Genomic DNA, 22,999 nt, shown 5'->3' on the forward strand with positions numbered 1-22,999 from the left:
AAAGATACTTTGCGAGGTTTGAATGCCAATTTATAGCAGCAAAAGAAGATGCGAATTTCTTTAATCGTTCCAAAATTGGCTAAGTCGCAAAGTCTAAGATTTTGATAATTTGGTTTGGTCAATCTGTATTTTGACCAATTTTCAAAAAAGTCTCAAAAAAGGAAACCCTTTAACCTTTTTTAATTGAAAATCTTAATTTGAAACATAAACGAAATTAAGAAGTCAATTTAATTTCAGTAAGCTCAGACCGGCTATGGTTTCATTTTTAAATTTCTTCATATCAACATAAAAAACATTCAAGTTATTATTAAGATGTGGAAAATTGATTTGTTTTAGGAATACTTAGGTATGTAGCGGAACTAAAACTATTAAAATGCCTATGCAAATGACAAACAATTTTCCCCCCTTTCCATTTCAAAAGCAGGCCTTCGGCCGTTATCAACCTGTTTTCGAATATTTATCGGATTATGCCTACAAAATACACGCCAACATACAAACATTTTCAAAGTTTATTAACTGTCCCCCCCACCCACTTCCCCGTTCTTCATTACCAATAACGGTCACCGTTTTATGGCCTTATTGCACACGCATATTTCGCGCCTCGACAAATGGGGGAACCAGAATTACTAGAAACCAGTTCCATGCAAGACATTTCTTCCTCGCATTTACGCAGTGCCTCCACACCAAACGTTTATATGCAATCAACTTTTGCTGGGGCATTGTCAAGGTCGTAGCGTGAGGCCGAGACACGATGTGGTTAATTAAGGGGGGAGAGAGAGATGTCAATGCCAATATATCATAATTCTAATGCACAATTTGGGCACAATTAGTCGTTAATTGACAGCAGCACAAAATAACGGAGATTACAAGATTTGTCAACTCGAAAGCGAGGGAATGCTTCCTCAACACGTTGCTAATTGGCATATAACGTGCCTAATTATAACAGAATATACAAGTGAACTCGTCGTCATTTCACTTTTTTCTCTCCACCTGTTTCCGCTGAGAGTTGACAAAAAAATTCTTTCATTTTACTTCCTTGAATGTGTAATGTGTAATATTGCGTTTAATTTGCATATGAGTATTAATGTTTATTTTTGGAAACCGGAGCCGAAGATCATCTTCTTATGAAGATTAATGGGCTGTCCATAGGAGGTTAGCCCAACAGTTTAGCTGAGGATTGGAAAAACTAAACAATTAACATAGTTGATGTAGAATATCAGCTTACTATAAATAGAATCTCTTTAGCAATTAAAGGCACGCTTAAAATCTCATTTATTAGCTTTTTTAGCTGGCTCTCATATGCAGACAAGTTCCAGGCCAAAAACACAGATAGTTGATTCAATTCCTCAAAATGGCAATAACCTCTTTGGCCAAAGTGCTGAGGCCGCAAATACAAAAGTTTTGGCAGAGCCAGCAAGTGATTGATAACTTGGCAAAGAAAGCCAAAGTACGAGCAAGGCAATTTGTTAATTGATTAGCCATAAATCAATGGCAATCAACAATTAGCTACTTTAATTGCTCTCGTGGCTTACAACAATTGAAACTGAACTTGACCCCTACACCAGTAATGCTTGGCCAGAGCGAGAGAGAGAGACAGAGGGAGATCAAGACAAAGACAAAAGCAAAAAAAAAACTAATTTGACTTTGGCGGTTACGAATACACCTACCTTCTGTAGGGGCAAGCGAAGGAGCTTTTGTGGCCAGCTGTTGGATTGATCTTGAACTTGCTCTATCAATCCCCCCTATCACTCCCCTCTCCATCTAGCATTCTTGCCTTTGTGACGGAATAAAACCGCTTTAGGTAAACGCATTTCTCGCATAGCTGCGATCAGCAAAGTGTGCAATTTGTATTAAATTAAATTCAATGAATGCTTGACTAGCATTTGTTACTAAGGGCTGCACAGTGGGTTCAAAACAAATTGTTTGAGACATTAATATTTTTTATTTAACCCAAAATATTTTGCATATTTTTACGTTCGTAATAACTTTGATCACGAAAGTAGATCTTAATGTTCATTTTCCATTTATCGCAATTTATTAGCACCATTTTTGAATAGTGGCCCAGTGTGGGACGCGAATGCGATCTCATAAATGTCAAATGCCTGATGTTACACATAAAATAGACACAAAAAAAAAAAAAACAAGACAAATAAACTGCCGCGTAAAAGTTCTCAGCTAAAATATGCTTAAATGATGTGTAGATATTACTGCTTCCGGCTGCCGGAGATTCCGTGCGTTATGATTATGACTATGATTATGCATATTGCTATTTGTTAAATAGTTGTCATTTAAATCAACATCAACTCTCCAAAGAGGCTTACTAAAGACAGCAAAATTTCACGGTCAAGTGCCAGCAGAGGCGGAAGAAATTGTCAAAGCAAAGTGTGCATGTGTGTGTGTGTGTGTGTGTGTGTGTGTTTGCTTGTTGCGCTTGTGTTTGCTTTGATTTCTCACCTGCAATCAAGTCATAGGGTGTTGTCAGCTTTCCACTTACAAACATTTGCTTGAGCTTAGGTTTTTTTTTGGTTTTTGCATAAGCAGCACCAGCTGATTGACCTGTTTGTTAAAGCCAAACAAACTGGTTACCGGAACAACAACCGCCAGTTAAACTATTTAGATTACTAGAAAGTTGCCCAATGCAAATGCAAATGCAATCAATAACCATTATATACATATAGGCTAAATCAAGAACATATTGTAGGTACCCCCACATACATATATGATCACGTGCCACAGATCTTTTTTTTATATGGCATATAGCAAAAGCAAGTTGCACGTACGCCAAAAACGAAAGAGAAGAAAAAACTCACTCAAACATTCACTCAATTGAAAACGCACGACAACAAAGCAAACAGCGGGCAGCAGGCAAAACGTCCAGCCCCGCTGCCTGCCATGGTTTATATAAAATCAACTGAGCATATCTGTTGGAATTCATTAAACGTTTTACTGCACAACTCGACAGTCGACACTCGACACACAGCGAGAGCGCTCCACAAAATAAAAAAACAAACACAACACAATATTCGTGTAAGCAACACAATTCGCCACATTTGACTTAAGTTTTTCTTCTATAAATTCGCGTGTTTGCATCGTCGTCGGTTACACAAACAAAAAAAAAAAAATACAAAAAAAACCGTGTGCATTTGTTTGCAAAATCTTAAAAAAAAAAATTTCATCAATTTCATATGGAAATGTATATTTGCAATTAAAAAATTCAAAGCCAAAACGTTTACGTGTTTTTTTGAGGAAAACAAAACCAAAGTGCAGCAAGTGATTTATTTAAAGCAATAATATTTTCTTAATTTATTAACTAATTGCAGCTTTGCACACAAAGTTGCGAGTCCAGCAAAAAATATAAATAAACAAAACAAAAACAACAACCAAAACCATCACCAATATGAAATTCGTAAGTTTTAGCAGCAAGTTTGTTGCCTAAGTCTTTTGTTTTTTAAGTCATTTTAATCGGAAAATGTGACAATTTTCACAACATTTTCATTTCTTAGCCGCAAATTGAGTCTTTTGTTGGGGGTTTTTATTGTGTTTTTTAGAATTTTTATTGGACTTGCCGAGGCAATTTAATTTATTGCCCACAATGTCGTGTGTCAATTTGTGGTGGTGCCAGTTCAACCACCAATGTAAATGGTTTGGCGGTTTTGCTTTCAGGTCATGAAACCAAAAGACTGCTAATAGCCCCCACAATAAGTCCATATATACGTACATACATACAAAAGTTTATGGCCAGAAACCACAATGGATTAGAAGAAAGGAAACCAAATGACAACCACAAGTCCAAGGTTCAATCAGATTAGTATAGGAAAATATAAAGGGCTATAGTCAAAACGAGCTGAAGGAACATCGATAAAACCATAATTGGAATCATAAGCAAGAAGAAGGATCTGCTTATGATTTGGGCACATTAATTCGACAGGAAGCTGTATTGACATGGATTTAACTCAATCTCTGTTTGAGTTCTCTATCATAATTCAATAACTATTTATTTATGCAATCATTTGCGGCCTTTCCGCCCAAGAAAAACAAAAGAAAAATAAAAAAAGAATGAAAAGATAAATATAGACATCTAACCTGCCATTACATGATAAAATCATAGACAAAAATAAAAACTCACGCAAAAGTTCGAGCGAAAACGTTTTCAAGTTCATGTTGAAGGCCAACTTCAGATAGAGATACCAGACAAACAGCAGACTCAAACGCAGACCCAGACGCAGACGCAGACGCAGTGGCAGAGGCAGATCAAGCCAAGCCAAGACACAGGCCAAAAACGTGCTTGGGCCATGCGTTTTTTCGTATCACACTAATGGAAAAGTGCGATACACACGCGCCAAATGGCCAAAGCCAAGACCAAGCCAAACCAAACCAAATCAAACCAAAGACCAAGCCAAAAGTTGTAAAAACGTTTTTTTTTTTCCTTTACTGACCAACTTCTTGAACGAAATTGCGTGTTGACCATGCTCATGTCCAAAGTCAGGCATGAATGAATTGCAATCAATGGAAACTGTGCGTGGCCAACACGCAGCAGCAGCAGCAACAACAACAAATTATCAAAAACGCAAGCGTGCAGTGATTTAGAAACTAATAACTTATGCAATGCAATTGAGAGTCGGCTTCGTTTTATCCCGTACCCATACCCATACCCAAGGCACCCTGGGAAACTGCAATCAACGTCGCTCTCGATTAGGATGAAAATGAAAATGGGGAAAAAGATTTATTAATTGCCATCGAGGGGCCAAACGTTTTTCACTCTCGGTTAACCAATCGTTCAACAACGAACGAATGATGTTGTCGCCGTTTGCCGTTGCCTTTTACACGCTTTGCGTGTGGAAATTTAAATTAATTGCCATAAAATGTTGTCGTCTATTGCCTTGCTATGGACTTGTTGCGCTTGGTTTCTCACCGCTTCGTCCAATGTCTAATGAAGATGTCACGCCGGAAAGCGGTGGCAGTGGCAATTGCCGGTTCACCGATTGCCCAATGCCCATGTGCTGCGTCTGATTGTGGGCCAAAGATCAGGCCAGACCACAGTCAGAGCGTGCATAATTAGCTTAAGCAACTAAAGTTTTCTCAGGGCCATAAAATCAAAGAATACGAAAATCATAAAAACCAGATGCAAGTCTCTACAACACATCATAATTATAATCGTATCATCATAATGCTCTTATACATATCCTGGTCATCATAATTTCCTTTAACTCTGTCTCTAAGCAATAAGGAAATATGGCGTAAAATTGTATTCATAGGATCTCGTTGGATAAAAGGGATCAAGTTCAATTAGCAAACGATGCTTAGCTAATTCTTGTTTTCATATCTTAACTCTCAAATGTTATGTTTGCCATAATTAATCCTCACCCCTTGGGGATTAGTTATTGCCTCTTTGACTTGGCCATGTTATTCGATATCGTCTCTCATCGGCCACAAATTTTTGTTCATTACAATTTTTGCGGTCGTTTAGGCCGCGATTAGCCTATGTTGCAATCGTGGTTAGATTTTGAAGCTGGAGCAGCATTTTTTGGCATGTTGGATTTTGGATTTTGGTTTCGGTTTCGTTTGCCCAGCTTGACTGTAGCCAGTCAGTTATTTTGTCTGCCTTTCTGTCCGTCACTCAGCCAGTAAGTCAGTCAATGCGCATGGCAAGTGCATGGCATACACATGTCCAGCTCCAAAAGCTGCCCACATGCGAAGTTGCGAAAATATTTATGTTAGATTTATCGGCTGCAGCTGAGAGAGTGGTAGGAAGGAGGGATGCCTGTCTGATTACCATATTTATAAGACATGTGCGTTGTTGTTATTGCTGTTGTCTTTTGCTCTGTGTGTTTGGCAGTTTGTCAGGCTTTAAATGCTACAAATTTGCTAAATGCAAAACAATGAAAAACCAGTTGAACTTGAACTCATTTCGCTTTTGCAGTCAGCAGGCTGGCAGGAAAAAGGAAAAACTTCATCAGCATCAGCATCTCCGATCATTATTGTTGATTCTCACGCTGCTGCAATTTGCACTTCCTAGTCAAATTGATGCTTAATAATTCAATTACAATTGACAATAGTTTTGCGCCTGAGAAGTAGATTAGGCAAGAGCAATCAGCTGAGGCAACTAGTCCAAACAGCTGGCCACGACTCGACGACTGACTAGACTAACTCGATTTGACTTCATTTCCCAGCTATTAAACACAATTCAAAAGTAATTTGAAGCCAAGACTTGTGGAGCAGTTGCACCTACATAAAACCTACCCGCACTCCCCGCACTTCCCCTGGACATTTCAGTTGCCTGTTGCCTGTTCCCTCTGCCCAGCTTCCCAACTTCCACCTTTCAGCACCAGTTAAAGCCTCAGTTTTTGGCTTCAATGTTATTTGCGTTTGGCAACTTGCTAAAAAGGTGTCCAGTCAAAGTCGAGAGCCTTCAATCCACTCACCCGTATCCAAAGTCAGCTAAGCTTCCGTGTTGAAAGTCTCGCTCTCGGTCTCAGTCTCACTTTGAGTTGTTCAATCGAACATTAACCCCTCAGTTTCAGGTAGCCCCGGCAGCATCTCTGCCAAAATCCAAACCAAAATGAAAGATGGAAATAAAAATGGGCGTTGCTATCATTAAGAAAAGATAACAACAATAACAATCTTTTCGTCGTTGTGTTGTTGCTGTTGTAACAATTGTCGAAAAAGTGCAACCAAAAGCAACAGCAACAGCAGCAGCAGCAGCAGCAGCAGCTAGCAGATCACATTCACTTTTTGCTTGCACTTTAAATTAATTATAACCAAAAGGCCCCAAACAAAATGACAAATCGTTTAAGCCTAAATAAGATAAATTAACCAGGCACCTGGAAATCCATCAGTTTCCCCCTAGTTTCTCCTCCCACTCACCCGCTCACCCGCTTGGATTTTCGCTTTCCCATTGCGTCCAGAAGTGTGTTTGTGTGTGAGTCATGAATTTGAATTTACTAAACAAATTCAGGAAAAAACACAACGAGCTAAGAATTCTCCATACACAAGTGTCATATATAAATATATTGGGAATATAATTCTCCGATTACCTGTTCAACGGGCAAAGGCAATAAAAAAATAATTTATTTTTCACTACACATTTTGAGCCAATCAAAATCTAAACGCCAATAAATGCCAATACCAACGAGCCAAGAAAAAAATGCAACAAAATTAATAAAAATAAAAAATCAAATTGAAAATGAAAATGGGAAAATATAAAGTAATAAAAACCATAAGCGAATTTTTTATTCTCTTTCCCAAACAAAGATAACTAAGCTGATGCTTAGCACTTTGATTTTTATAATGGAAAAGTTAATATGGTCATAGATAGATAGACTATGAATATTACCTTTACTTTTTTTGTTGATATGTTTCTGTTAACATTTATTTTCCTCTTTAAAAGGATAAAAAGTTGGTTTGATTGTCTTATCTTAAGGGAGAACCAAGTCCTTATACCCATTCTAGGCTATGGAACACAATATGTTTCTATTTTTTGTTTTGTTTTGTGTCTTGTGGCTAACAAGACAGTCGATGTTGTTATTGTCGCTGTCGCCGGCCTGTCTCCCCGTCCCGTCGTCCCCTTTTTGGTTCAAGTGTTTGCTTTGGTTTGGTTTTAGTTTTTTTTTTGGTGATTTTTTATTTAACTTTAAATGCGCTGGCACGCTCACATGTTACTGGCACTGGAGCTACTGCTGGCTACACTTAATCATGGCTGTTGTGGGTGGGTTTTCCACCATATATCCCCCGTGACCACCACCCCCAATCCACCCATTCCAATCAGTTAGATGTCTGCGTGCTTTTGCTTGGCTTTGCCACCTGAGAGCAGCCTAAAAATCGCCCAATTACGAAATCATATCTAAGGTCATTTGTTTAACTAATTTGTTATTGCGGTGGCGTTAGCAACCAATCTGAGACGGAGGGGCGGGGGGTACACTTACCGCAAGACTTGTTCTCAAATTAGCTAACTCTACTTAACAACAATTTAATTAGTTTGAACAAAATACTTTCAAAATAGCAAACAATGAGCGGAATGCAAAAATTATTTGATTTTCTCACTCAAAATGCGGTGGCTTGACATACGAAAAGGCTTGAATGGAGTCCTTGATAGACTTCAACTCATGGCAAAAGGATCTCTCAAAGGTGTAGACAGAAGCTGCAAAGTCTTTTATTTAGTTTATATCATATTTGTATATCCCTAATGAATCGAGATCACTTTAAATCTTTTAAAAACCTGAATCGAACCAATTTTTGTATATTTTTTTTGCAGCTCTATTTGATGTGGCAATAGAGACTCACTTTTTTTTCTAAGACTTGAATTCATGTACTACATACGAGTACAACAGTAGCAACAACAGCCAGTGCAACAACAACAAACACGAATTAATTAAAAACATTTTCACAAGTTACTACTATGAGAGACTGAAAACTCTGAGAGATTTTCTGACTACCTCTTGTTGGCAGTTTAGTTTTTTTTTGCTGTTTTGTTTTATTTTGTTGTTATTTGATTTAAATGCAATTTTTTTGTTTATGCATATTTTTGGTTAATAGCAATTAGCAATTTGTTGTTGTTGTTATGGTTTTTGTTTGTTAATATTTGATAATTTTATGCAAGTTTAGTAGGGCTAAACCATGTGGTTATTATTCCTTTGGCCAGGTTACGCCAGGCTCCCAGCAGTGCAATTTGTTTATATGGAGGCGCGGCCCATTAAACAATTAATGAAGCACACTAAAGCAAGCGAGATTTTGCAATAGAAGACAGAGGGGGGAAGGGGGGTTGATAGCTGGCCAGCTGTTTGCCGTTTGCTACTTATTATACAATCGATCGACTGTGCGGAGTGTGAGGTAGAAAAATAATAAAAAAAAATAAAAAGCAAAACCCGTTCTACTTATTAAGCTCAAGCTTATGCCCTATGATTAGTGTCAGTTGCGTGACGGCCTTAAATAAGACATTAGACACCCTCAGAAAATGCAATTGCTGGTGATTCAATAAATATTCAATCGGCTTGCAGACAGGCCAAATGGATTTATGAACTTAATCGACTGGCTCAGTGCACAGTCCGCAGTCAATTTGCACAGCATGTGGCTTCCAATACAGAAATTCGCTTTTAAATTGTGCCGCTGCTTATCTTCGGTCTGAAATTGCAGCAGTAGATGGAATTGGGTCAGCAGCAACGGGAAAACAAACTGAGAAAATTGAAAATGGTTGTTAAAGCACAATTGTTATAAATTTGCTTGCCAATTGTTTAGTTGATTATTACCAAGAGATTCTGATTAAGCCAACGAGTTGCCATGAATGGTGTGAAAATTGATTGGATGGTAAATGTTTTGGCCAAGCTAATTGCAAGTTTGCTCAAAATTACAATAAAGGATAAAATGAAATACCAAAATGAACAAATCAAAGGGAAACACAGAACTCTTAAAATGAAAAAAATCAACCAAGAAATATCAAGTATACGAAAAAGCTTGAAAGATTTTATTTCCTAGCAATATTTTGGACTAAGTCAAAAAATTTATTACAAAAAGAAAGACAACGGATTCATAAATATTAAGTATACGACAAGGACAAGGAGGAGTACATATGTAATTCATTTAGGTACTCAATTGTGTTGTTGTTTCAATGAAATGAAAGCAAAGGTTTACATTTGTTTTGGATAAAATCTTGAAGAATTGAATTCCATTGAATTTCGTTTGGTAACTTGGCAATTGATATGGCTAATTGCAAGAACTAAGAAATGGTAACTGGAACTGGCAATGCATTGGGTTTTTGCATTTGGTTAATACTTTAGCAGTTTTGGCTCGTGCTCAAGGCGAGTGTGAGTGAGTGTGTGTGTGTGCATATGAGTGTGGTATAAATGCACTTGACCGGCCAAGTCGACGACTGGCGGCATTCTACATACACACACAAACACACAGCACTTTTGACTCGCTTGTCTCTTGTTGGCTTGTTGGTTAATTGTTTTCATTATGGCATTGGCATACATTTTGCATTGTTTAATTGCTGTGGCCAACAATGTCGGCGCAACGTCACTTGAATTGTCATAATATCTAAATGCTTTTCCATTTTCATTTACAGTTAGTCACCATTGCCGCCCTCTGTCTGTGTCTGGCCTTTGCTGCGGGTCAACAATACTTTCTGGGTCAATTTCCAAGCCGTTCACGATTTGCCTACGATCCCTTGGCTCTAGCCCAACCCTCAGCCAGCCAAGTGCGTGATCCACGTCAGAATAGAGGTGAGTGAAGAAGAAGGAAGAGACGAAGACGAAGGCTTTACCTTTACAACTTTCGTTTCTCTCTCACAGGACCCGTTGTCTTCCCCCCATCTCCACCAGATGCAATTGAGGAGTCCAGTGGTGTGGTAGTTGGTGCCTCTGGCTACGGCTTTGTGCCGCCACAACAAAGTAATGCGAATCTATTTAAACGCACTGCCTAATGACAGCAAAAACAAAAAACAATACAAATAAACCTAGAGATAGAAGCTAGATTCAATCTCATTCACTCACTCACATACACATACAGACACAACCTCATTCACACAAACACACACACACGCACACAGAGAAAAGCTTTATTAGTGCAATAGTAGTAGTGTCTTTTAGTTGTTTGTTATTATTGTTGATAATATTAATCGTTAAATAATTGTTTTAACTGTTTTATACAAATGTTTCAATTCACAGGCACAATCTTTGGTTAGCAAATCAAAACAAAATATATAGTGAAATCTCCCTCAAGCCAACATAAGTCATTTAATTAACCATCGCACAACCTACACCTACACCTACACCTATACACCCACACACACACACACGCACACCCACAACTCATCCAAGCAACACATTTAACCAGCACCGGAAACGGAAATGCATCCTTCCTCTGCTCCTCCTCCCCTGCTCACTGCAAATTATAGTGCACCCAAGCCGAATTTTCCCCTCCCCTCCCACTCCCCCTTCCTCTAGCACACCTTTAACAACTTAATTGTCCATTAAGCCTAATTTAGTTTAATTAGCTTGAAATAAAACAAAACAAAATTTACAAAATTTGTTATTATTTCCATTATAATTTATGATTTTGTTTATTATTTTTATTTACTTCTTTTTTCTGTAAAACATTTTACGTTTATTTCATTTAGTTTTTATATTTTTATAAGTTTATAAGTTTTTCCCTTTTTTGTTTTTGCTTTTTTAATTTATAATTTACTTTTTCACAAAATTGGACTTGATTCAAAATTAAATTATTAATAAAACACAATAAGAAAAAAAAAACACAAACATTTTAATGCAAAAGTTTATATTTTTGGTTTGATTTTGGCTTATTTAATTATTTATTGCAGATATTTGTTTAATACTTTATTTCCTTTTCGATTTCGATCTGCACATTTATTATAGATACAATTTATATATACAAATAATCTTAATCGTTCTTTATGTACATACATACAAACGTTTTAAATGTCTGTGTGTGTGAATGTGTTTGGATATTTTATGGCAATTATTTAAAGCGCACATAAAACTAGCGCCTAATTAGCAAATGCCAACAGCAACAATCACACACAGAAACACAGAAACCAAGTGCCAAAGTGGGCCTAAAGATGAAAGAGACTTGCCCCCCGGATATGCAAGAGGAGTGAGAGAGAGAGAGGGGAAGTAGTGTGATGAAGAGGAAAGTAGTCAACAGCAAAAACTATAACCACTTGTTAATGCTCTCTCTAAAACAAAAACTTGAACGAACTTTAAGGAGATTAGTGGGATTAGAATTTTAGAATTTTAAATTAAAAAATTTCAATATTTATTGGATTATTAAACAAAGAAGATAGATGAGAAAAGGATAGTAGATGACATACTTCCTTATCAGTAAAACTATTTGAACTCTTTTAAATGTAAACTAAAGAACTGATTAACTAAAAGCTTAGACTTAGTAGGCTTAGCCTTAAAACTACATATATAGTAGATAGTTTAAAACGTTTGAATATAGACAAATTGACATTCAAGGAACAATAATTGAATATGCAGGATACTTTTCGATTCAAAACCTATCCACATTTGTAGTCTTTGAAGTGAATTTGCTTTTTAAGCTTCAACATTTCACAACAGACATTAAACTGTTGCTTTTAAATGGGTTCAAAATATTAAAAACTTCATTATTAGTTGTTGATTGAAAACTTTTGTCGTATACTTAACGCATTAACAAAGTCTTGAAGCTCAGAAAATTGTAGGAAAACAAAAAGGCAAACCGCAAAAAAAAAAATATGAACAGTATAGAAATAGCATTTTAACGATCAGCCAACCAAATTGGCAGCCAACAGGCAGAAGCAGGTGCTGGAACAACAATCAACAGTCAGATTCAGACCACAAATGGCACTCTCGAGCCCGAAGCCCCCAAAAGTGTAGCCTGAGGCGGCTGACTCCGCACACAGATGCAGATGCAGGAATAGCGAGAAGGAGCCGTAGAGGAGAACGGGCAAAAGGAGAGCCAAATGATATGCGCGACTAATGCGACTTTTGCTTTGCTTTTACCGCATGCAAAATATGTTGGCAGTAGTTTTTGCTGTTTTATTTTTTTGCATATCGATTTTGAGACAGACAAACACACAGACAGACAGACGGCCAGAGAGAACGAGCAAACAAAAAACTAAAATACCAAAATGCAGAAATGGAGCAACTTTTTTTCGGCATTTTTTTTTCTTTTTTGGACTCATTGTACAAATGAATGGAAAATGCATTTCACAATGAATCGAACTAAGATCGAACAACAATCGAACACACACACACACACACACACACTGAAAGCGACGCCAAGTTAAGATAATTTTTACAATTTGACAATTTATGCACGATTGCTGGGCAACATGCGAGTTAAACGAGGACCCGGTCAAATTCAAAATAACCGAATCCATTGTGTAATTATTTTCTGACCAAAACACTAAGTGTTCTCTTAGCTAAATATAAAGACCAGAGTCCAACAGACGACTTTCAGTTACCCTGTACTCTAGTATACACCTTAAGGCATTCACATACATACATATGTGTGTGTAGAGGGTAGAAAACTCTTGATACGCAATTCCCAGCTCAGTTGTCTTCCTGATGAGGTGGAGAGAGACTGCCTGCGGTTACGAGTAGCATAACAATTGGGAAACAACTGAGCTGAACTGAACTGAGCTGAGCCTGGCGTAGATTAATGAGTCCATGCGGCGAATTCAAGCGGCGATTGGAATTGCAATTGCAACCAACCACCCACCCACCACATAACTTCAAATAGAAAGAGACAGGCAGGTTTAGATTATGACGAAGATTTGATACCCTTAGTTAATTGTTCATTGATTTATCTTTCCATTGGCTCGAGGCGTAAGTCAAAATGCCCCATTGGCCAGGGTATAAAAATCATTTGGAGTACAATTACAAGACACCGTCCATTCTATAATCAATGTGGTTGGGCGTTGCCAGTTACAGATTCAGACCTCTGACGCACACTGGACAAAAACCAGAGACAGATAGATGACGATGACGTCTGTGATTTTGATTGAAGCCGTGCATAACCATTAACCTTGAGGCGGCGGCGCCCACACTTGGAATTTACCAGCACCAGCACCACCAACAACAACAGCAAGAGCAGCAGCACACGCTCAACTAATAGCTCAACCCCTTCCTCCGCTTTCCCTTCAAAAACACCACCCGCCAATCAGCCTATCCAATGTATAACACTTGCCCAATTCGTTTCAAATTAAAAGAATGTCAATTCATTGTTTGCTTCTCATTTTCGTTTTTCCCAGCAGCAGTCGCAGTGGCAGCAGCAGCAGCAGCAGCAGCAGCGGCAGCAGCAGCTGGTGGCAGGGATCCAACCTATTTTGGTGCCACATTTCAAACACCAGATACTGCCTATGCAACATATAACTTTTTCAGTAATCCATATACCACACGATTTAGTTATTTCTGAAATGGTTGCTCCTCAAGCAGCTACGAGTCATGTCCATGTGTAGTCAGTTAGCCGAAGACCAAGGCGAGGAACCGGAGGATGATGAGAAGGAGGAGGAGAAAGAGTTGGGAGACTAGATACAAATTTTCCTTGTAAATAAATGTGTTTAACATTAGTTGGCTTGCATTTTCAATTGGGCCCCAAAAAAAAAAAAACCCACAAAAGCAAACAAAAGACTTGGGAAACGAACTTGAAATCGTGCAAGCGTGCAAAAAACCGAAATATTTCACTACAGACTTGTATTTATATATCATTGTTGCTGTTGTCTGATATTGCGTAAAGAGCAAAACCAAGTAGGAAATGGTAATTAAAATTGGTCAAACATCGTGTAAGCCTTTGACACAATTCGATGTGAATTGAAATAATCTTCTCAATAAAATAGAAGTTTATCTTACACTAGTTTACATATTTCACGATTCTGCGGAAATCAGACCAATGCTCGTCATCTCGATGTGTGTCTATGGAATGCTGCATGCATGGCAACTGCAATGAAATCTGTGCAGTCAGAGAAACATGACATGCTGCTGCGCCACATGTTGCATGTTCGCCATGGCCATTGTATGCTAAATTACGTATACGCCTAGTATGCCCGGGCCAAAGACAAAAGCAAATAACACCAAAGCCAAGCGCCAAACGCCAAGTCAGGCCAAGCCAGGGCAGGCAAGGCAATTGGGTGTTAATTTCCATTGACACTGTGGCGGACGATGTGTTTGCCAATTTTAAAATCAGCAGAGATGACCGCGTGAGTGAATGAAGAGGGAATACAATTCACATCTAAAGTATAATTTCGATTTAGTCGTATGATAGAATATCTATGTAAATCAACTTGGTTGCCAAAATTTACATAAATTGGAACACCAAAACCAAAAGAAACACTTATATACACCTAGATACAATTGTGAATATCACGCTGTCATATCTAATTTCGAACCTTTATAACTTATATATATTTATTTATTTGTATTTGTGGTTGTCAAAAAGTGCTCGTATATATATGACAATAAACTAAAAACCAAAAAAAAAAATGCAGTATTGTGCAAAAGTCAAACAATGGACAAGAGCTCGAAGAGATCATTAGCAATGGGCATGATTCACAGTAGTAAAGCAACAACAAACACAACAAGAACAACATTACTTATATCAATATGAATGTGGAGGTAAGTTTCAGATTTTTTATTTTGTGTCATAATTTGTATGAAGTGCAATCGCATTGATAACCTTGTTGACCACAAGAATTTCCAATGAAACGACAATTTGCTGATTGCCGACTTTGCAAGTTCAATTTATGCTCTAGAGCTTGGGGGCAATAAATGAAAATGAAACCATAGTTAAAAAACGGGTTAGAAACAAAACGAAAGAAAACTGAATATGTAACTATATGTTGGCTTGCATGCAGAGATTGATTGTGAGACATAACCTGGGGGCAGCCCACATCGACACCTTTCCCGTTCTTGATCTCAAACGAGCCATTATTTAATTAGCATGACCCACATGACTCACTTACAGAGTCACAAAAAGGAATATGGCATAAATAGATTCCCATGGTTTAAGAAGGTTTGCAATAAAAATATATGGCTTATATACCAAGTTCATATGTCAAATTCTTCATGTTGTTATTTGGCAACAGGATCGTTCGAATATAACTATATAGCCCATTAGACAATTCCTGGGTTCATAAATCAAGTCTTTATAAAACTGTTCGCTGGCCTTCATAAGCCACATAAATATTTTAGTCCAAACCAATTCGCTTTTTTTCAATTCCGGCTTGCAATTGTAATTAGACACATTCTCTAAATACAATAGAGTTCAAAGCTCTTTGAGCATTTCGGTCTATAATTAACATAATTTGCAATTTGACTATCACTTTTAATTGTTATGCATTCGCATAAGCCTTTCCAAACATTCACATTGAAATTGAAGCAAATTGGAAGACAGATTTAATTGTTCTAAAGCTGGATTTGAGATAATCATTTTATGATTTGCTATCAGAAGGGGGGGTGTAGGAACATGCACTCTCATACATATGTATATGTATATTAGTTAGTTGATATCAGTTGATATATTAGTAAAGTTTAATGTCCTATACTGTAACATAGTTTATAATCCAGTTACTATTTTTTGACTTTTAACTTTTTAAAGCATGTATACAGCTTATTTAATTTGCATTCATATGGACACAACGTTTGAATTTTGCGCTTTAAGCTTTCGGAGTGGCAGGGCTGCAAAAGCATTGATATATCGATAGTAACCATCGATAAATGCGGGGGGGTTTGTTGTTGTCAGCTGTTGTAACGGAGCCGCATTTCCGATATTATTTATAAAAATAAGAAAACCAACAGACGGAGAGTTCCAGAAAAATAAAATTTTTAACATGCTGCGCTGCTACAATAAAGGATGTGGGCAACTTTACGATGAAGCCACCAACAACAATGGTAAGATTCAGTTCTTGGGCTTTAATTCAGTCGAAGGAATTTCAATGAACATTTGTCCGATTAGAATCCTGCCGGCATCATCCTGGCGAGCCATTTTTTCATGACGCCTACAAAGGATGGTCCTGTTGCAACAAAAAATCGGTGGACTTTACGGAGTTTTTAAACATCAAAGGATGCACGCTTTCCACTCATTCGAACATCAAGCCACCAGAGCCCGAGAAGCCAGCAAAGGATAAAGAGGCTGACATCAATGAGGTCATTGAGGTGCGTGCTCCAATTAGAGAAGGCTTGCCTCGGCCACCCATCGATACCAAATTGACGGTGCTGCAGCCAACAGTGCCGGCTGCCGTGAAGGAGACTATAGACGCTGTAAAGATTAAACAGCCGTCAGCAACTACATCGTCGGATGATAGCTCGGTTTTATCTGTGGGGACAACCTGTAAAAATAGTGGATGCACATACACCTACACGGGCACAAGTAGCGATTACGGAGAATGCAACTATCACCCAGGTGTTCCAATTTTCCACGAGGGCATGAAATTCTGGTCATGCTGTCAGAAGCGCACTTCAGACTTTGCTCAGTTTATGGCCCAGAAGGGCTGTGTGTACGGTCAGCACAAATGGGTAAACGATGTAAGTCCCTTGCAAATATTATATTCAATCTAACTAACTCATTACGAATTTCAGAACGAGGATAAAAAGGTTGTTCAATGCCGCCATGATTGGCATCAGACCGCTACCAATGTGGTGGTCACTATCTATGCCAAAAAATATCACTATGCCCAGAGTATAGTGGAGGTGAATCCCATAAGGCTCCATGTTAATCTTGTATTTCCCGAACAGGAGAATGCTCAATTCAACTTGGACTTGGAGTTGCGTGGGGTAAGGTCTTAATCGAAACGAAGTAGTTGTTGGTTCCATTTCAATGATTCTCTTTCAGATTATTGACGTTGACAAAGCCTCGGCTCATATGTACGGCACTAAAATTGAGATAACTCTGCCCAAAAAAGAGCCAGGCTCATGGACCAAGTTGAATTTTCCACGTGACTCTTTACCGGCGGCGCAGAAATCCTCTGATGTCAACAGCAAAGAGTTGGAAAAGAATAATCCAGAGTCAGACGAAGAGTTCTTTGATCTCGATGACATCGAATCTGTGGCCACACATGGAATCAAGTTGTCCGAGATGAGCTTGCAAAATCCCAATGGCTTGGACTAAAATAAAAACACATTTTATATTTCAATGTTTTGTATAATAAAAAAGTACGCGAATATGCCTTCAACTATTTTATTCTTTTCTTTCTAATCATCCGCTCCTGGCACCCAATCCTCATCATCGTCCTCGTCGTCATCGTCCAATTCCAGTTCACCAATATTTTGGAAGAGTGTTTCATCAATTTTAACATTCTCAATATTCTCGCCAGCCTCCAACAAATATTTAATATCCGATTCGTTCAGTGTGTTGTCCCGTAGGAAGAGTTCTCGGCCAGTTACCTTTTTGCAATCGTTATTTTTCTCTCGTTTGGCCGCAATTCCCGTAGTCTCCTCAAAGTCCTGCTTCCATTTCATAAATGTCTCGACTGTCACCCGGGTGCCCTCGAATTTCTTCCGCTCAGCTTCTTCTACTTCTTGCAGTTTACGTACACGGGTCTCCTCCAATTCCCTTTTGTGATCATCCCAGCGTTCATTAAGCCACTCTTGACCACTGCTTACCAATGAGAATATCATCTCCATACCAAGGTTTTCCTCAATTGTCTTGTGCAAATGTTCCAACAGTCGTGTTTCAAATGAATCTTTGAAATTCTCAGCATCCTCGATTTCCACCTCAGGTGCTCCATCGGGATAGTTCGCTGTATAGGTAAAAACTAATTTGCAGGCCAGTCCGTTATCATTATCTTCCGAATTGTACTCTTCAGTCGCTATAGGGATTTGGAATTTATGGAATGGCTCTGTTGCCAAAACTGATGACGAGAGAAATCACGGGTTTGGATCACACTTCTTTCATATGTATATACCGCCTTTTTCTACTTACTTTCCATTTCACCGCAATAAATAGAATCCAGAGCTTCTATCTCATTGGTTTGGTCCTCTTTATAATTCCTACTCATTTTGTTAAATATTGTTTTATTTATTATTATTTCGGCTTCTTTCTTGCTTTTTGCCACTAATAATTTCGCCTCTTCGCAACACTTCCGAATTCGCCCAGCCGCATGGGATAGAGTAACTATCGGTTCACCTTCTACTGAGTAAGTATCGATACGTTTCCCGATAGCAAATGAAGCGGCAAACTTAAAACTTAAAAGAAAATTGTCAATGATATTCGTTTATATATTTCACTTAAACACAAGAGATTTAACAGCTGGGTTTTATTTATAAAGTTGCCGAGATGTAACAGAGAATATTTACATTACATTACTAACCGCAAAAAAAGGGTCCTTGAAATAGTTTAACGCTCTGGAGGTTCCAATCTAAAATATATTAAGTAGTTATTAAAGAGGATAAAATCTAAAACCAGATTAACATACTTGTGGACCTTAATGAAGTTGCTTGCTTCCACTTCGGTATCTTGGGGGGTCAAAAAGCAATACTGACGCCTTTTATGATCCATACCTTCATTAATGAGAATTTGTGTGATAAATTTTCGATTGACTTCATCCTGTTAATGAAACAAAAAACAACTTTATAGGGAACAGAGGGAAAATTTAACCTTATAGCTTACAGTGAAAACATCATATTCATCCAGAAAGTAAAATGGATGCTCCGATGTGCTCCAAAGACCCTTTAACAACGAAACGGTTGTGAAAGACCGCTCTCCTCCCGAAAGGCTTCTAGTATTTGAGGTTTCATTGCCGCTCGGTGGATACACATTTATCTCCCATATCTTCTCTCTATAATTGCTATTGAAACTTACCCGGAAGTTGCGCAAACCAAGTGCAACCTGTATGATTTTAAACAATATATATACAAATTAATGTTGAACCAAACGTCTAATTTTGATGAACAATAATACTGTCAAGTATTTCAATGCGCGATCTTATATTCACCTCAAACTGAAACTGGACCATAGTAAAATAATGATGACGAGACTTTTGAAATAATTGAGCTCGCTCGTGATAAGCCATACGTAGTTTTTTAACAACAGATTCAATAATACGAAATTCCTTTTCCTGAATGTTCAATTTGGTGCGCAGCTCGGCCACATCGTGTTCCACCTGATCAATACTGTATGTAGACTTTTCCAATTGTTTTATTTTAGATTTATAGCTTCCGATTTGATCCCGTATTTGTTCTTCCGTTTGATTTGTACTGACAAAATCTCCCAATTTCTCAGCCTCTTCTCTTGCCTTAGCTAAATCGCTTTCCATGGCTTTCTTCTTACTGATAAACTCTCGCTCCAATTCGAGTGTTTTCTTTAAATTACGTGTATTCTCTTCATAATGAAGATCGATACTACGTATTTTTGATTCCAGATTGCTCGATTCTTCCTCCACTGCATTAACCTGGTTAGTTATCTGAGTTAGTAATTTAGCCTCATCAGATTGTGATGTCCCGGCTATAGTTATTTTCTTCTGGACTTCCAACAATTTTTTTTCCAGCTCTTCACGTTCCTTCTGTACGCTTTTGATTTTTTCAGTGGAGTCGGCTAAACTAGTCTTTAGGCGATCATATTCTGGTAGCTCCTGATACTCATAGTTTTCAATGGCTATAATTTTCTGCATGGCTTTCTCGTTTTCTTTATAATATCGCTCTATTATTGACTTTTTTGTCTGGATCTCGCTGATAGCGCTCTCCAATCTCTGCCTGGCTTGTCCAAAGTTGAACTCCAGCGGACCCTCGCGTTCTTGCAGACTATACAGTTCATTCTGCAGCTGTGTGATGCGTTCATGAACATCCACTTGAATATACCGCGCTGGTCTACTACGTTTGGAGTAGACGCCATAGTTCGGCGATGGAGTATATTCGAGTCCAAGGTTTGGTACGACGACTCGACTTAAATTGGGTGGAACATTCTCCGACTCCGATGTCAAGAATTCAGCAATTTCTTTGGACTCTGTTACCAGAACAGTCTCAATCCGAAACATATCAATAAGGTAGTTCATTACGACTGGATCTTCGCAGCTAAGGAAAGAAATCGAATCATTAATTTAGAAAAAAAATTTTGATTTGTTAGACCTTCTTACCAGATTTCATCTATTAATACTGTGGTATTTGGTGTCGTTGTACGCACTTTATGTTTAGATATATTGTAGGCCCGATCACCAAATGGAGTTTTATAAATGGGGGGAATATTGCCTCCAGGATATATCTGATGCAACAGGACTCTTAATGATTGAAGATCTTTGTCTGAGTTAACGATATATCCATTAAGACATGACCGTAGTTCATTTTCAACCAGCTCCCGGTACTTGGGATTCGGAACAGTGATATATTGGCCAACGGGACCTCGTGGCATATAAAATTTATTTGAGCCGGTATACTGAACACGTAGTTTATTGACCACATGCATTGCTTGTTCGCCGTAGACTGACAGTTTATTGGCTTGGTTTCTTGTCAAGGATTTAATTTCCAATTGAAAGTTCTCTGCAAAAAAAGAGTCATGTTTCGGAATTTAAGTTGAAATAATTGCGCGACTTACGTTTGTTTCCTTGCAATTTGTTATGTTCATTTCTCAGCTCCTCCGTGTGCTCTTTTAGGGCAGCAATTTGTTCCTTCATTTGCAATTGCTCGTCCCGTACTTTGGTAAGTAATTCCTCATTTTTTGCCATTTCTGTTTTAAGGATCGCCAACGTGTTGGCATGATCTTCCTTTAGTTGGTTTACTTTGGTGTAGTCGGCATGATAATTTTCCACGTACTTTTTGCACGCTTCAAGAGAATGTTCCTCTTCTTTAATCCGTCTCTCCGAATTCTTTATTTGGTCCTTGAGTCTCATAGCCTCTAGAGCCTTCTCCTCAACTATTAACTTAGATGCCCTGACTTTAGCCTCCTGGGCCTTATAAGCTTCCATTATACGTCTCTTGGTTGCCTCGAACTCGCTAGTTATAATAAAAATGGGACTTGTAATAACAAGATGATTCCACAATATTAATCTATAGTCTACCTGAGTTGCTGGGAGAAAGCAGTTTGAGTGCTTTCTTTATTTGAAGTATTTTTTTCTAGAGCTGCTTTTTTTGCTTGAATTAGCGACAAAGATTTCTCAAATTTCGCTAACTCCTCCTGAAACCGTGTAACTGATTTCCAAGCTAACTTTGCTTTAGCCTCTGTCAACTTAATCTGTAAAAAGAATATTTATTACATTGAAGAAATAACAAATGTGCACAATTCTACCTTAAAATTTTCTTTGTTTTGTAATGCAGTAAGTTTATCCTCTTCCACTTCCAACTGGGCTTTCAAATGATTTCGTTTCTGTTGAAATGACAATCGTTAAGATGACAACCAATTTAGTGTATTGCAAATACATACCAGTTCTTCATTTTCAAGCTCCTTATTGAAAGTACATCGCTGCTTATGACATTCGGCTAAACTTAGGGCACAGTTGTCCAGTTGTGTGGCCTTCATAACTAGTTTGTAGTTCGAAGATGGCTCAAGCCTGTTGAAATGTAAATAGGAGATTTTATTTTAACCCAATTGGTAATTACCAAAGGAAGTTAACTTACGTTTTCAGAAATTCTCGTGCAGCATCCTGATTGAGAAGGAAAATTGGATTCTCCGCATAAATGCCAAACCGAAGAAGCATCCTGCGAATTTCGTCCAATTTCTTGGAGACACTCTTGCCGTGTGCATCCTTCATATCATATGTAGACGAGGACTGGCGAATGTGGCGAACCACAGTGATATGTGGACCATAAATGTCCGGTTTGAACCGACAGCTACCTATATTGGACAAGGTTATCTCAATGCTGGCACTAGTTTCTCCGTTCCTAATCAATTCTGAAATGAAAACGAAATTGTAATGTTTGGAGCTGTTTGAATCCCCATGGAGTAGCTTACTTTGTATGGTACTGGCGCGATTCGTGGCCCGAGCGTTGCTGGTTAGACCCAATGCCAGCGCTGTAATAACTGCGCTTTTGCCGCTTCATTAATTACAAGAGGACTTGTTAATTTATGCCCCAAGCGTTGTATTTGTTTTTCACTTACCTGCCATTGCTACCCACCAAGAAGTTAATGTTAGGCCCAAAACTCAGGAAGAAATTAGAGTGGCACATAAAGTTGGTTAGACGCATAGATATAACTTTTCCGCATCGATCAAATCCCCCACTTGGAAGTGTGGGTTCATGCTAGGATTACCAATAGAGTGTTATTTTAAAAACAGGAGATGATGTTACAAGCGTTAGCTTACCAAAAAAGATGAGGCATTCCTCTGACTTGTGGTAGACAAATGTTGTGAAGTCGAAGGTTCATCGCACAATGTCTCCGAATCTTGATCGCGTCTAGCTCTTTTCTTCCTGGGGGCCGACATATTACTATCATCGTCTGATGAGGGCTTTCTTCGATTCCGACTTTGATGCATTTATTAATTGCGCGGGACTTATTTACAGAACGCATCAACAAACTACGACTTTGTTATATTAAAAACGACCACACTAAGACTGGCGTTCAACGGTCACACTGTTTTCAAGAA

At 38.3% G+C, this 22,999-nt stretch overlaps 4 protein-coding genes across 4 annotated transcripts; 2 read left to right on the forward strand and 2 right to left on the reverse strand.

The window, feature by feature from the left end:
• The first annotated feature begins 2,955 nt into the window (after positions 1-2,955).
• LOC6647973 lies at positions 2,956-10,999 on the forward strand. Its single transcript, XM_023178488.2, has 4 exons — positions 2,956-3,027; positions 3,321-3,406; positions 10,058-10,214; positions 10,284-10,999. The coding sequence occupies exons 2-4, from the start codon at positions 3,398-3,400 to the stop codon at positions 10,412-10,414; spliced, it is 297 nt and encodes a 98-aa protein (XP_023034256.1). The 5' UTR covers positions 2,956-3,027; positions 3,321-3,397; the 3' UTR covers positions 10,415-10,999.
• A 5,261-nt stretch (positions 11,000-16,260) lies between these two features.
• Positions 16,261-17,662, forward strand: LOC6647972 (cysteine and histidine-rich domain-containing protein morgana). The gene is made up of 4 exons (XM_002069760.4): positions 16,261-16,382; positions 16,447-17,015; positions 17,070-17,264; positions 17,323-17,662. The coding sequence occupies exons 1-4, from the start codon at positions 16,322-16,324 to the stop codon at positions 17,596-17,598; spliced, it is 1,101 nt and encodes a 366-aa protein (XP_002069796.1). The 5' UTR covers positions 16,261-16,321; the 3' UTR covers positions 17,599-17,662.
• On the reverse strand, positions 17,611-18,569 carry LOC6647855 (RWD domain-containing protein 1). Its single transcript, XM_002069759.4, has 2 exons — positions 18,412-18,569; positions 17,611-18,340 (listed from the first exon to the last, which is right to left on the reverse strand). Exons 1-2 carry the CDS (start codon positions 18,485-18,487, stop codon positions 17,682-17,684), a joined length of 735 nt encoding a protein of 244 aa, XP_002069795.1. The 5' UTR covers positions 18,488-18,569; the 3' UTR covers positions 17,611-17,681.
• Positions 18,570-18,730: 161 nt separating this feature from the next.
• On the reverse strand, positions 18,731-22,965 carry LOC6647854 (structural maintenance of chromosomes protein 6). The gene is made up of 13 exons (XM_002069758.4): positions 22,718-22,965; positions 22,516-22,655; positions 22,369-22,451; positions 22,035-22,308; positions 21,841-21,967; positions 21,706-21,783; positions 21,479-21,651; positions 21,016-21,413; positions 20,561-20,960; positions 19,424-20,498; positions 19,099-19,317; positions 18,905-19,035; positions 18,731-18,847 (listed from the first exon to the last, which is right to left on the reverse strand). Exons 1-13 carry the CDS (start codon positions 22,886-22,888, stop codon positions 18,826-18,828), a joined length of 3,291 nt encoding a protein of 1,096 aa, XP_002069794.1. The 5' UTR covers positions 22,889-22,965; the 3' UTR covers positions 18,731-18,825.
• Positions 22,966-22,999: the final 34 nt, after the last annotated feature.

Source organism: Drosophila willistoni, chromosome 3R (assembly GCF_018902025.1).
Source record: "Drosophila willistoni isolate 14030-0811.24 chromosome 3R, UCI_dwil_1.1, whole genome shotgun sequence".
Lineage (NCBI taxonomy): Eukaryota > Metazoa > Arthropoda > Insecta > Diptera > Drosophilidae > Drosophila > Drosophila willistoni.